We start from the raw sequence: 13,370 nt of genomic DNA on the forward strand, positions 1-13,370 counted from the left end.
TGGAGCACCAAGCTCTGAAATATGCTAATAACGATATTTATAGTGATTTTTAAACTATGGTTTCAAAAAGAAAGGTTTTTTGATTTATTTGACACTTGAAGGCGCTGTCTGGCAGGTGTGCCTGTCGTGGAGAACTACTGGGGTGACTGGCTGGAATTCGTGTTGGATTTGGAGGAAAGGCATATACCACTGTCTGTGTGTGTGTTGTGTGTAGACGAGTAATGGATGCAGTGCCCAAAAAACGTGATTTAAAATTTACACACATTCCCATTCAGATTTAACTGATTTCGAATGCAGCGTATGGTGATTATAACGAGGAAATCTTGACTCTCCCTTATGATGTTTTGAACAGGTAGGTTTAGTTGTGCGTTATGGATTTCTTATCTTGTATGAAGATGATGAACCACGCCTTTTCTTGCCGGAAAAAAACTTCGCAAATTGGTCTCTCAGACTGCGATTTAAATCATTTTATTAGTAAGAAACAAATGTGTAAACGATTGTAATCATTGTATTGCAAACCTGCTGGTCATATCGAGAGCTATGTTTTTTAAGTTAGAAATTTCAACATATCGTAGGTCTGCCGTTGCAGAGTTGTATGCAAAACATTCAGTGTTGGGAAATCAACAAAGAAGATCTGCGATCCAGAAATCCTATTCCAGCCATTAGGAGTATTTTTAAGGGGTTTAGTATCATAAGCAAAAAGGTTTTAGAGATATGTAAAATACCAAACAAAAGCGATACCAAATCTTACGTGAAACAAATTCAGCAATACTGACACATCCGTTGATGAACTGAAATTTAAAACGTATTCAGTATGTTTATTTCAGTATATCATAATTGCATGAAAAAAAAGGTATTAATCCTTTTATATATGGTGTTTTGGCATTAATTTGGTTGGCTGGTTGATTATAGCAAAAATAGGGGATGTATCTGCCTTAGGCCTGTTGCCTTCGTGAATGATTAAGAAGCACTGGCTCGAATTTACATTACATGTAGAGAAAACCTTATGCAGCTAGCCCATTTGCTGGTAACAGTTTGGTTTGGTTTGTGTGATTACGGCAAAGCCTCCAGGGCCATCTGCCTAAGATGAGAAAAGCCTTCTTGGGGGACTTTCTAAGGAAACTGGCTCATATAAACATTATGCATGTGGAAAACCACGAAAAGGCTGATGCAACCAGCCCGTCCGCGGTTATTCGAATCTCTGACCGAACTACCAGTGTTCAGCGACTTTACCGTTCAGCCGCTCGTGGGCCCCTTGCTGGTAACAGAATTCGAAACGAACTACACATGTTCAGCGCCCTATTCATGCAGGCGCCTGTGTGTCTTTATAAATCTTTATTCGTAGTTCAGTATCACTTTTCACGATTTATAAAAGTAAAGGTTTCTAATTTCTTACGAGTTGCATAATATAATTTATGAGTTTAAAAATATGAAATTTTTACTGGAAAACTTTGCTTGGCATGCTCCGTGTTGCTGACATTTAACTTATAGAGCAAAATATATAATTAAAAATGTATTTTAGGCAAGTGTACAAACAATTTATTATCATGCATTATAAAAAGAAGAGGAGTTCATTGGACGTATTCATGAAATCATTGCTGTTGTACCAGAAAAATTATAAGCTGTGTGGGCTTTAACAGATGACAGAGTAGCTTTTGCTAGTTCTACTGCAGCATCTCTTTCAAGGAAGGAACAATTGAAAGCATTTTGATCAGTTGACAAAATGCAGTCCAATGTGACAGATGACGTAGTTGAATGGAAGGTATTTGACGACTCATGATGTTACTTTTTTTTTTTTTTTTTTTTTTTTTTTATGCTTTGCGAAAAGTATACTCTGAGCCCATTGTTCTTAAATACGTCAGCATAGTATGGATTGAAGATGTCATTGAGTTGCATAATTTTCTTTTATAGTAATTTAGCCCGTATAAACCATGTGAACAAACTGAGGCTTCATACTTACATGTTATAACGTAGAGCAACGTCTCAACGTGTTTAAAGTTTTGGGACGCGCAGAGAAAATTCATAATTGTGGATAAATTTAGAAGCAATGATCTGACTAATTATGTACAAAAATGTTTATAATAAGATTTATTCAGTTGCACGGGCCATGTTTTGTTCTTTTTGTTTTTATCGATAAGTGTGGTTTGGGAATACGAATTTTGGTGAATGTATGTGTGTGTGCTATAATAGAATTTAGAAAAATGTGCTGATGAAGCAATCATGACCAGTTGATGCACTTCTTTTAATCGTGGCACAGCATTCTTTAAAAATGCACATAACTGAAATAACGTAATAATAGTCTTGAACTTGTAGTGTTTAGAACGCTATACCATCTTAAACGGTATAGGATGACAGCTAGACAGAAATCCAAGATACTACTCAAGGTAAAGAAAGGTACGAGGCTTGATTGTTTGTATGGGCCCTTCCCCTCTTCTCGCGGGTGCGGTATCTATTTACCTTCTGTGGCAAAGAATCCATAGGTTCGGCCATTCCCATCAAATTATTAGACATCAAAAAAGCAGATGTCTTAAGACTGAATTTAAAAAAGGCGGGTTTAAGACGTGTGTGCTCTGTATTTCGCCGTTATAAACGTACTTTCATATATTTACAGCATTACAACTCATGGTGAAGAGAAGCGGTGGTCAAGGTATAAGTTCTGCAGAGGCGAAGGTGAGAAAAGCAAAGATTATGCTGTTGACAAGACCTTAAAAGGTGAAGCGGCTATATTTTCTCAAATGGACATAGTATTCCTATACTGCTATTGGTTTTTAATTTAATTACAATTTAGATAAAATATTTTACTCTCATTTTTACCATTACCTAAATCCATGGGTCATTAGAGTTATGTAAGAATCATATGACAGGAATTAATTTGGAAAAGTTGCGTTTCTGAAATATTTATCATAAGCTCATTAAAAACTAAAGGTTATTTGAATAAGGCAAGGCACAAGAGAGCTATCTGGTGGAATGCCTTTGTGCAGGACTTTCTAAAGGAACCCGGCTTGTATTCACGTTACACCCAGGGGAAACCAACCATGCTGCCAACCCGTTCGTCCAAATCACGTCGAACTACCAGCAGTCAGCAGGCCTTAAACCCCTCGGCCAGTGGTAGGCCGCGCTGTACGTGAGAAGAACCACGAAAAACAAACATGCAGGCAATCCGTTCGCCTAGGTCGAATACCCAGTATTCAGCTGCCTTAGCCATAGTCGCTACTGGGGCCATTAAAAACTAAAGATCATTTCAAGTCAAGTTAGAAGTTACAAATTTAAATTTACAGAACATCTAATGCATTTTGGTTAAGTGAAAGGGTCTATTTAATGATATTGGCTTTTTTCAAAAAACAAGAAGTGTTGTTTTTGCAACTCTTTACATATTTACAAAGTATTTGTCATAAATTACTGGAAATAAATAATATAAAATTAATCTTTAAAGTAATAAATCTGTTTTTGTGGTGCTAAGTATCAAATCAATCAACGTAAATCTATTTTTAAATGCCCAAATCATATTACAGACCTCCGCATTTGCGGCGATACGTTCAAGGTTAACCACTGTTACCTAAAGAAAGCTGCTAAAATAAACGATATCTGTTAAATACGCATAAATAAAATAAGTTTTAATCGGTAAATTACAAGCAGTAAGACACATTTAAATCCAGCTTTATCTAACATAATTTATGATTGAAGAAACACATATACATAACTAAAATGCATAATTCTGAAATACCTCAGATAAAATGCTGTAGTTTAGATACTTCATTTACTGGCAAAGAAAATAGGATTAATTATGTATGTGCATGTTATAGAGAAAGATATTTTATTTGCTGGCAAAGGAAATAGGATTAATTATGTTTATATTTCCCTCTCTGTTTAGCGGAGCAGATTTAAATGCTTTTTAATATTATTTACATCCTTTTATTTTTATTATTCCTTGAGAAACTGAATTTATAATTTCTGTTGTTTTAAATTATTATTAGGTCCTTCCTTCGCAGTTAAGCTTTCGAGCTGATATTAGCTTAAGCTCTATTAAAAGTTAGGCCCACCATCGGCTGAGCGGTTAAGTCGCTTAGCACTGGTAGTTCGGTCCAGGCTTCGAATGTCGCGAATGGGCTGGCTGCATGGGCAAAGTTTGTTGTTTAAATTCATAATATAATTCATCATATATTAATTCAATAATATTTTGATTAACATTTGAATCCAAAATTAAAACTTTCTGTGCCCTAAATTTAAATTAAAAAAAAAAAAAAAAAAAAGTAATCTAACTACAACTCTAAATCCTAAACGAAATGTGAGTTTCTTTAAAAGCACTTTTTTGTTACGTTTTTAAGAACTAATATTTGGTCCATTTGGGTGAGAGAATGAGTGAGTGAGGTTATTGGCGCAAAAACTGGTCCATTTGGAATATATATCTTAAGGCAGGGCTTAAATTCTAAAATTAAAATTGCCAGAATCTTAAGAAAGCTAGCTTTTCTGGAAAAGTGAACAAAAATAAATAATAAAAATCTAAAAATTAATTAAATTAATTAATGCCATATTGTTAAATAATAAGTTCAAACTGTTGACCTGTCTTATTTGGGGCTCCTACTGGAAATAAGATTTTCACTCAAAAACTGAGATGTACCGAATTCTGGCTCAGATGGCTCCAGCTGAATTTAGGCCCTTAGTAAAATTATGAATTTTTTTTTAATTTACTTGAATAATTTTATTACGGTTAATATTTGTCATTTGAGTCCAAAATTACACATTTCCTTGCCCTAAATTTCGAATGATATTCAACAATATCCTAAAGGGGACAGTCAGCAATGACATAGTTTAGCAGTCCGTTTTACTTTCCGATATCCAAAGAAATACGAAACTGGGCATTGCATCTATTGCCGTATCCATATTCCTCCTTGCGTAAATCTTGTGGAGTAAAACCAGTCGTCACTTTCATTTCTTTCTTTGTTTTTTCAATATGATTTTTCCCCTTAGAATTTCCTTCCCTCAGTCGTACGAGGCTGTTGCGTTGGGACGGGCCGATCGCGAAACAAAATACGGTAATAAAAACAACACGGAATATCTGGCTAGTCGTGAGATGAGACAAAAGTTAAGGGGAGGGAACAGAAAGAGGGGTCAGCAAGGCTGGCGGCAACGCGCCGGCCTGACCCTGTAAATGCACGTGCCTGCCAGAAATGACTTTCACTTATTTTCTGCATTTTTATTACTTTTTTTTAATCTATATGTATATTCAGCCAATAGGAGAAGGTTTGCCGCTAGGCACGCTATGCTCCTGACAAGCAGAAAGGCACCGAAGGATTCTTAACACGAGGCGGCTTGTTTCATATAATCAGTTTACTCTGAATTGGCAACAAAAGCATTTCTATATGGCGTGTTCCATCATAAAATATGACTCCGATCTTAAAAGAATAATTGCTTCCACCGTAATGCAGTGAAAGAAATGTGCGTGTATTGTTAAAAAAGTGTGCTAGTTTGGCTCTTTCTTGCGTAGCCAAGTTCATTTAAAGTTGTTAATCGTCGAAGATGAACGGTTTGGTTCGAGATATTTTATTATCCTTATTATTTTCGTTACTTTTTCGTAGTCAGGTATCCAACCCCAAAACCAGCGTAAGTTATAGTCATCTCTCCCTACATGCTTCAAAATTCGAACGCTTCGTATGATTATCGGCCTTCCCCCCCCCCCGTCACTTTTTTTTTTTCGTTTTTATCCATCGTGGAAATGGCAAAAATGTTTAGCTGTTTCACGTGTTAGAGAAGTATTCATTAGAAGCAACTGTTTACTAACTGCAAAAATAGCGCCAAATGAATTAATACACTACGGACTACGTATAAACCAGGAATTCCCGCAAAAAGCCCAGAGTATTTTTTAAACCTCGGAATAAATCTCTGTATAGGAGGAAATCTTTTTATAGAGTTATGCTAAAAGACACTATTTGGTCATTATTCGTGTAGGTGTTTTGACGCAATGATGTGCGCACTATTGCTTCTGCAGAAGTTTTTGTCAAAAGCAGAGACTCATACCGCAACCATTCAATCAACAAGTGTCACATCTGTTTGTTACCATGAAAATCTGCGTTGACACTATGGACCAATGAAACGAAGGAATTACCAATATCGCTGTGTTTGTGCAATGAACTGCATCGCTGCGTATTTACTGGAAGTATCGCTATCAATATTTCATTCTGGAAACAATGCCTGTTGGGGAACAACGGGGAAGCTCCGGAAGGTGGAGTGGCAAACAGTTTATTTTGCCAAAGAAGAGCGTAAAGCAGGAAGTACGCGATTTACAACAGCGAGGGTAAGTTGAAAACTTTTCGGTACTTGAACGTAATTATCGGGAGATGCATAAGTTATGATAATTAGTAATTGTGAAAATTCTGCAGCTAAATTGATACTTTGCTTCCTTTAAAATAATTAAAATCTAAAAGTTTCTGTTTGGTAAAAATTGTTACATATTCGTGTTTTTGAATTCGGAGAAGTGTTTGTAGTTTAAGGGGACAGTGGACGTTCAAATACTTTTTTTTTTAATTATTGTCATAGAATTATATGAAATTTTGCATGCATGTATATTTTACTATAATTATATGAAATATCTTTGAAAAAATTTTCTGGATCATTGCAATTTAATTTTTTTTCAAATTTCTTTTGAATTTTTTTAATTTTTTCAAAATGCTCCATGCGACTTAATTTTTTTCTGTTTCTTGTTATTTTTGCTTTATTTTTATTAAAAATGCATTGCAAACACAACTTGGTATCAATTAGTGAATTGCGTAAATTGTTAGTTTTTAATTAATATTTCTTTCACATATACCTGAATTTTGGACAAAATTTCCCACTTTAATACACTTTAATTGGACTTTTATCCCCTTAATGAAGTCGCATTCAAAAATGCATACTAATTTTTGTTACATGTATAAATGGGAATCTAAATTAGAAATTACAGTCATTTTGAACATAAAATAAAGCGCATGGAGCATTTTGAAGATGTAATAATCGCGAAAATTTCATTGTGAGAAAAATACATTTTAAGAATATTTTTACGCTTACCTATAATATTTACCTCTTAACATGTCCTAATATATAATTTTATTTAATATAAAATATTTTAACATTATTTTACGTATGCATAAAGAATGTTTTTACTAATAGAATTGTAGAATGGCAAGAAATACTTAATATTATTTTAGATATTTTCTCGAACACTTTCACTAAATTCATCCAAATACTTTTTTTAAAACTAAGAATCACTTTAAAAACGTCCTGCACCATGTTTCACCTTCCTCATTTACGTTTTCATTATGTTTACCTACCTTACATAGTTTTTTTTTGGTAATTCATCTTTTCTTGTATCCAGTCGAACTTTTCCTTTGATGTATACGACATTTATCTTGCCTCTGTCCAATAGATATTGAACATGAATTTATATCTTTATGTTCCATACCTAAAGTATTTAAACACTCAAAATTGAAATCACTAATTGCTGTGATAACAGCGAGTCTGTTTTCAATACAAATGTTTCCTTCGGGCAGTTCTTCCAAATGTCGCTATGTAAACTCTCGTTAGTGTTTTGTATTTTTTCAGATATGGATCATGCTAAAAGCTGATTACTGGCTAGTCATTGATACACCGGCAATATTTTGGATAAAACATTTACTGTTGATTTGTTTTTCATCATTGAATGAGATTTAGGTTTCATATTTTTAGCAATGCTACACTTTCAAAAAAAAATTATATGACATCTGTTGGGTATTTAGAATGTTTGGGTAACTCATCCGTGAAAAGAAATTGCATAAATTGCAGTCTTCATAACCTTACACATTTATATCTTACTAACAGTAAAAATATTGTCGCGTAAATTAAAATAATGTTTCTGAAATGTTTGTTTACCCTTTTAATGTCACAAAAAAGGTAAACAAGCGTATTCAAACGCTTATAAGTTAAAGAAGGTTTGGTACTTTTCCGTTTTGCCGGCGCAAGCGATAAAGTCGCCAATAATGGTACAACCGATGCAAAACGGAATATTCTCGCTGGTAACCTTTTACGCCTCATTTTCAAAACAAGTCGCAGCTTTTTCTTACCAGATTGATTGTTTTTTTTCAATACTGGCATATAATTACTCATTACATGCCAGTATTGAAATTATTGAATTTTTATCAGATAGTTCAGTTTTATGTCTAAGGCCATTTTCGGTAATTAAGTCAATTAGGATGCAATCACAGCGCTTACCCGAAGCCGAAAATATAGAAAAGGTAAAGTCAAGGGTTAAATTCATCAGTTCTAATGAGAATGCATTAGCGAAGTAAAGCACTGCAGTTTTACATAATTTCTGAGTAAGCTATTCGTACGAATTGAAATATTTCTTGCATTTAAACTTGTGTTCCAAATTAAGATTTAACTTGAAATTAATGTAGATAATTACTGAGAGCATTAGATTTTTGTAGAGTAGTTTACGTGAGATGAAATCGCTTGGGGTCACGTGATATGAACCGGCGAATCAGGATGTTGAACCATAAAAGTATAGTAAAATTCTTAAATTAATACCTTTTTACAAATTTATTGTCTTTATTTATTGGCTTTTTATAAAATTTTAAGCGATATTAAAATGTTTGTCTTCAAAAAAAAGAATTCTTAGAACTAACATTTTTTAAAAATTTTTATGTGTATACTGTATGTTGTCGCCAATAAAGTCTGCTTGGCGAGATTTGCGCCGGCGAAACGGAAAAGTACCGAAGGTTTTAAAGAAGGTTAAAGAAAGTTTTAAAGAAGGTTTTTGTAGACGATAGAGTTAAAACTGAAGAATATTATCATATGAAATTTTTATTTTCCAATTTTTGGTCGATTTTTGCTGCATCGTCCACTGTCCCCTTAATTCACTCTTTTATAGCTATTAAAAGTGAAACAAGTAGCGTATGATTTAAAAGCGAATAAGTGTTTCCGTGAAATAATTATACGTTACTTCCTTTGAATTTGCCTATTTCTGGAGAACAAAAATATTTTTAAATAAAACATATATGTCAAGATTCTTCAAAATGGGGGGGGGGAGGGAATTACCAGCATTAATGACATTCGTACTTGTTTAATTCGCGTTTAGAATGATAAACTATGGAAACTCTTTGTTTCTGCATTGCTTATTATCAAACATCAAGTCCAGTATGTTATCCATGAATGTATCAACTCCAATCGAGTGTTTATGGTAAGGGAGGTAGTTGGAAATTTCATAGTATATCAAGCATAATGTAAGGAATATAGCAAGAAGATGGTATTCTTGTTTTTTTTTTATTATTATTATTTTTAATGTGCTCTGAGAAATTTACACTAGCTATGTTGGGGAAAAGGGTGTAGATAATCACCGCAAGTAAGCAATAAGTTCACCAAGCTATCTAAAAAATTAATTTGAAAAAAGTTATAATGTCCAAAAAACTACTCTTAAATTTGAGTTAACTGATTATTAAATGCCTTTTTCATATTTTATGGAACAGCAGCGAACTTTTTCCTGATACATACATGGATAGATAGCCTTCTTGTGTTTTCTCAAAATCGATAAAACTAATTAACAATTTAAAATGATGGTCCAATTTGTGAGCACTTTTAGATATATTTTCATGCTTTTCAAAAATTAACATGCTTATAGAAAATGCTATTTCTTAACAAATCCAAATGTTTGCACATCATCTAAAAGAAAATCTTCAGTGCAGAATTCAGTGTTAAAAAGCATCAGTCCGGTAACTGTAATACGAGAAAAAAAAAAAAAAAAAAAAGCATACCGAACGAAACTTATTTAACCAAACAAAGTGTGACTATGCTAACAAACCGACTTAAAATGCATTAAAAAGAATCTGTATTGGTGCATAAGAAGCTCATTAAATTCTTGCTGGTGATTATATTCTATTCTGGGGGAATATCAACTGTAATGTATCATCCTTCTAGTTGGTTGAGGTCAGATTTGCTGTTTGTTCTTGGGAAGGAAAAAACTGTCATAAAATTAGTGCTTTTATGGTTGGTGTAACTAAAGCACAATGGTGAGAAAAATTTTAGTAATTAATCAAATCCAAAGTAAAGATAATAAAAGCAATGACGCGAAAAGGTGGTTAGCTGTATCCTACTAAAACCAGCGTTATTGTTGCATATCATCAAAGGTAATAAAAGCAATGACACATAGAGCTAGTTAATTGGACCCTACGAATACCAGCGTTATTGTTGCAGATCATCAATCTGATTTTTCCCACGCGCAAAGTCGATGGAACTTCGACTAAATCAATGGTACTAAAGTTTAGTTTATGTTATTAGAAACCAGGAAATGGTAAAAATTCCATGAAATCTGTTGATGACGAAGGAATCTCATCCGTCAAACTGCGGTCTGAGGTGAATATAACAGTCTTCCGTTGAGGTCAAATAATTTGAAAAAACACGGCAGAAATGAAGCTTGACTACACTGATCTCATCTATCCATTGTTTATGTCCTTTGTTTTTGTGCTTGTCATAGTCATTTCTGATTGCACTGTAAACTAAGATAGGCACACACTCCCCTTCTCAGAACTTTAGGAAAAAATTTATTCTTTTAATATAATACCTGTAGAATTAGCTTTGCCGTTCTCAAATTTTCAGAAACGTCATCGTCTCCCAGTCAACATCGGACGTTCTGGGATGAACTTTTTTCTGTCCTTGGTATAAAGACCTTTAATTCTTCTGTCATTAGCAGAATTTTTCAGATTTCTGCCATTTTCTTTCTTGTCGACTTTTTTCTTCCCTCTTAACGTAAGCAAAATTTTTACACCCCAGTGATCCTTCTTATAGGCCTTGCACTTCTTGCGTAAGAACACAAAACTGATATATTACAGCAACAAACCTGCTGCTATTGTAATGGCAGTGAGGCTTAAAATTCGAAGGTGACTTCTTAATTCGATAACATCTGCATGGGGTTGATCGAACGCAACAGTTTTTTTTATTTATTTATTTATTTATTTATTTTTTTATTTTACTGTAGTTACTTCAGTTCTCTTTCTGATGCTAAATTCCGCACTAATTTTTTTTGTCAAATTAATATCCAAATTTTGGTATTTAATGAAAATGCTATTCTATACACAAGCAGAAGTTTTCTCATATAAATTCCAAGAACGAGTAGGATTAAATGTGGAATTTTGTATTGTAAATATCCTGAACTGAGCTTAAACTAATGATGTTAATTCCTTCTTAAATTGAATTTTCTTTATCTCCGCTTGGAAAGCCATAAAAGAGACCTACCTGTGGCTGAACGATTTAAGAACTGTTGCTTATTCGTAGTTTGTACCCAGACGAATGAGCTGGCTTTTCCTGTTTTTCTCTATGTGTAATGTGAATATGAGCCAGTGTCCATTGGAAAGTCCTCCATAAACGCATCCCTTCCTTTCGACACAAAGCCCTTCTGTGCTTTGTCTATCCAAATAAGTTAACCTAACATGGAGAAAGAGCTGTACGAAGCCCTCGGATTCCATTCTCATGGGTGCTGTTTGGCAAAACTGGGAAATTGTGATGGAAAATAGCCTAAATGTAAGAAAACTATCAATGTATACGTTCCTGAAGACTTGGGAAAAGAAGATTTATTTATTTATTTATTCAACTTTGATTTTATTTTATTTTAGAAATGCTGCAGGAATTTCATAAGAAATGTTTATTTTTAAGAGCTGAAAATTCTAATAATTTCTGATATTTTAGGTACGACTGAAGAAAGATGCTGACAACTTATTTTTTTTTAAATTATTTGAGATGTTCTCTCAACCAAGGAAAAGTTTTATACACGTTTATTGAATACAAATTAAATTATTGAATAGATTATGAAAATAATTAGTGATGATTTACTTCATCTAAACAAAACAAAAAAAAATTATAAAAAATGCCTGAACATTTTGCATTATTTTTTATGTTGCCCGCATTATTTCAAGGTCATGAATCTACAAAACCGATGCTTTTCAAGAAATATCCATCTCAAGTTTTAGCTTAATGATGAGAAAAATATTTACCGCTTCTACAAAATATTTATCTCATATTTATCATTTAGAAAATGTGTACCTCTTTAAAGCAGTGCATAAAAAGAAAAAAACGTAGAATTTGCATACAGATGGAAGGAGTAAAATTTGCAAATTCACGCACTTCACGTGTTTGAGATAATCACACCACAATGCAAGTCATAAAATTGTGAAATGATATTAAAATAAAATCAAAGCTTAATTTCATTTCGGCAAGAAAATGAATAATTTTACTCACATCGCTGACTTTTCAACTGAATTAATTTTGATCCGTGGAAGCTTTATGCCAAAATACAGCTCTGCTAATGCAATAAGAATTTAAGAAGACAATAGTATCTAAACAAAGTTTTTTTAAATGCTAAATAGCGCATTTTAGTACAAATACTGTTTTAGAGATCCTGTTGAGCAAACATCAGCTATTTGTCAGGATTCCTAACCTTACGAGGCTAGTCGAACGGGCTACCACTTACACCACAAAAGCACGCAGCGAGGAAGGATAAAATTCTTGCAATCCAAATGAACGTACTTTATGCATATACCTTAATAATGCAATTGAATATACCTTAAGAAAAAACAGTGTTACAGTGCCATTCAAATTCCTAACAGTGCAATTGAATATATCTTAAGAAAAAAAAGAGAAGTCTTGGCATCCTTTGCTATGCTCGATTAATAAACAAAAACAAGGAAAGAGTAATTAAATTATGTTAACGACATTTATTTAGGCTTAAATTTGAAGCAAATGGTTTTTTAGGTTGCATAATATTAAAGCTTTTTTCTGCATTTAAAAATGTTTAATGCGTAACATATCAACTGTCTATTTGCTATTCGTGAGTTACGTAACAAATGTTAAGAAAAATGTATTTATGAAATAGTTTTGCGCCATGAGGAGTCAGACACAGTAGACCCAGTCTTTTACATTTTTTCCACCATATTGATTGGCTCGGTTAATTTGATTATAGCAAAGCATGCCTTTACGTTACACATAGGAAAAAGTCTGGAATCTAACCTAGGCCGAACTACTATTGTTCAGCGAATTTACCGCTCGGCCACTGGTGGGACTTTTTGTTGTCTGTTGTTACAGTTTCTGCGGGTTTAACATTAGTGGCTTGAAATGCGTAGAGTATACTTACATAAGCGTATATTCTTTAAAATACGTACATGTAGGTAGGATGTTCTTCAGATTTCAAGACTAGATCATTTTTAGAGAGTGGAGAATTGAACCCTTTATCCTGGTGGACTAGGACTCGACTGCAGTAATGATATTGCTATTGAATACGGAGAAGAATCTTATTTGCTAATTGATGGCCTTCGATGAATGATCTTCGAAAATTTCTAAAATCGGTTTGGTTTGGTTTGGTTTATTTAACTATGGCA

At 33.5% G+C, this 13,370-nt stretch overlaps 1 protein-coding gene across 3 annotated transcripts in view; it reads left to right on the forward strand.

Annotated features, from left to right (window-relative positions):
* Positions 1-13,370, forward strand: part of LOC118184567 (uncharacterized) — a 761,893-nt gene that overhangs the window by 255,222 nt on the left and 493,301 nt on the right. Inside the window, exon 1 of one of the 3 annotated variants that reach the window (XM_085809990.1) lies at positions 5,389-6,292. The exons of the other annotated variants lie outside the window; for them this stretch is intronic. Within the exon in view, the coding sequence (XP_085666116.1) occupies positions 6,186-6,292 (107 nt within the window). The 5' untranslated portion in view covers positions 5,389-6,185. Of the gene's footprint in view, positions 1-5,388; positions 6,293-13,370 lie in introns of those variants that run through there. 3 annotated transcript variants of the gene reach the window in all.

The sequence above is a fragment of the Stegodyphus dumicola genome, chromosome X2, assembly GCF_044657685.1.
Source record: "Stegodyphus dumicola isolate Sdum_Otavi_A_Nest chromosome X2, ASM4465768v1".
Taxonomy (NCBI): Eukaryota; Metazoa; Arthropoda; class Arachnida; order Araneae; family Eresidae; genus Stegodyphus; species Stegodyphus dumicola.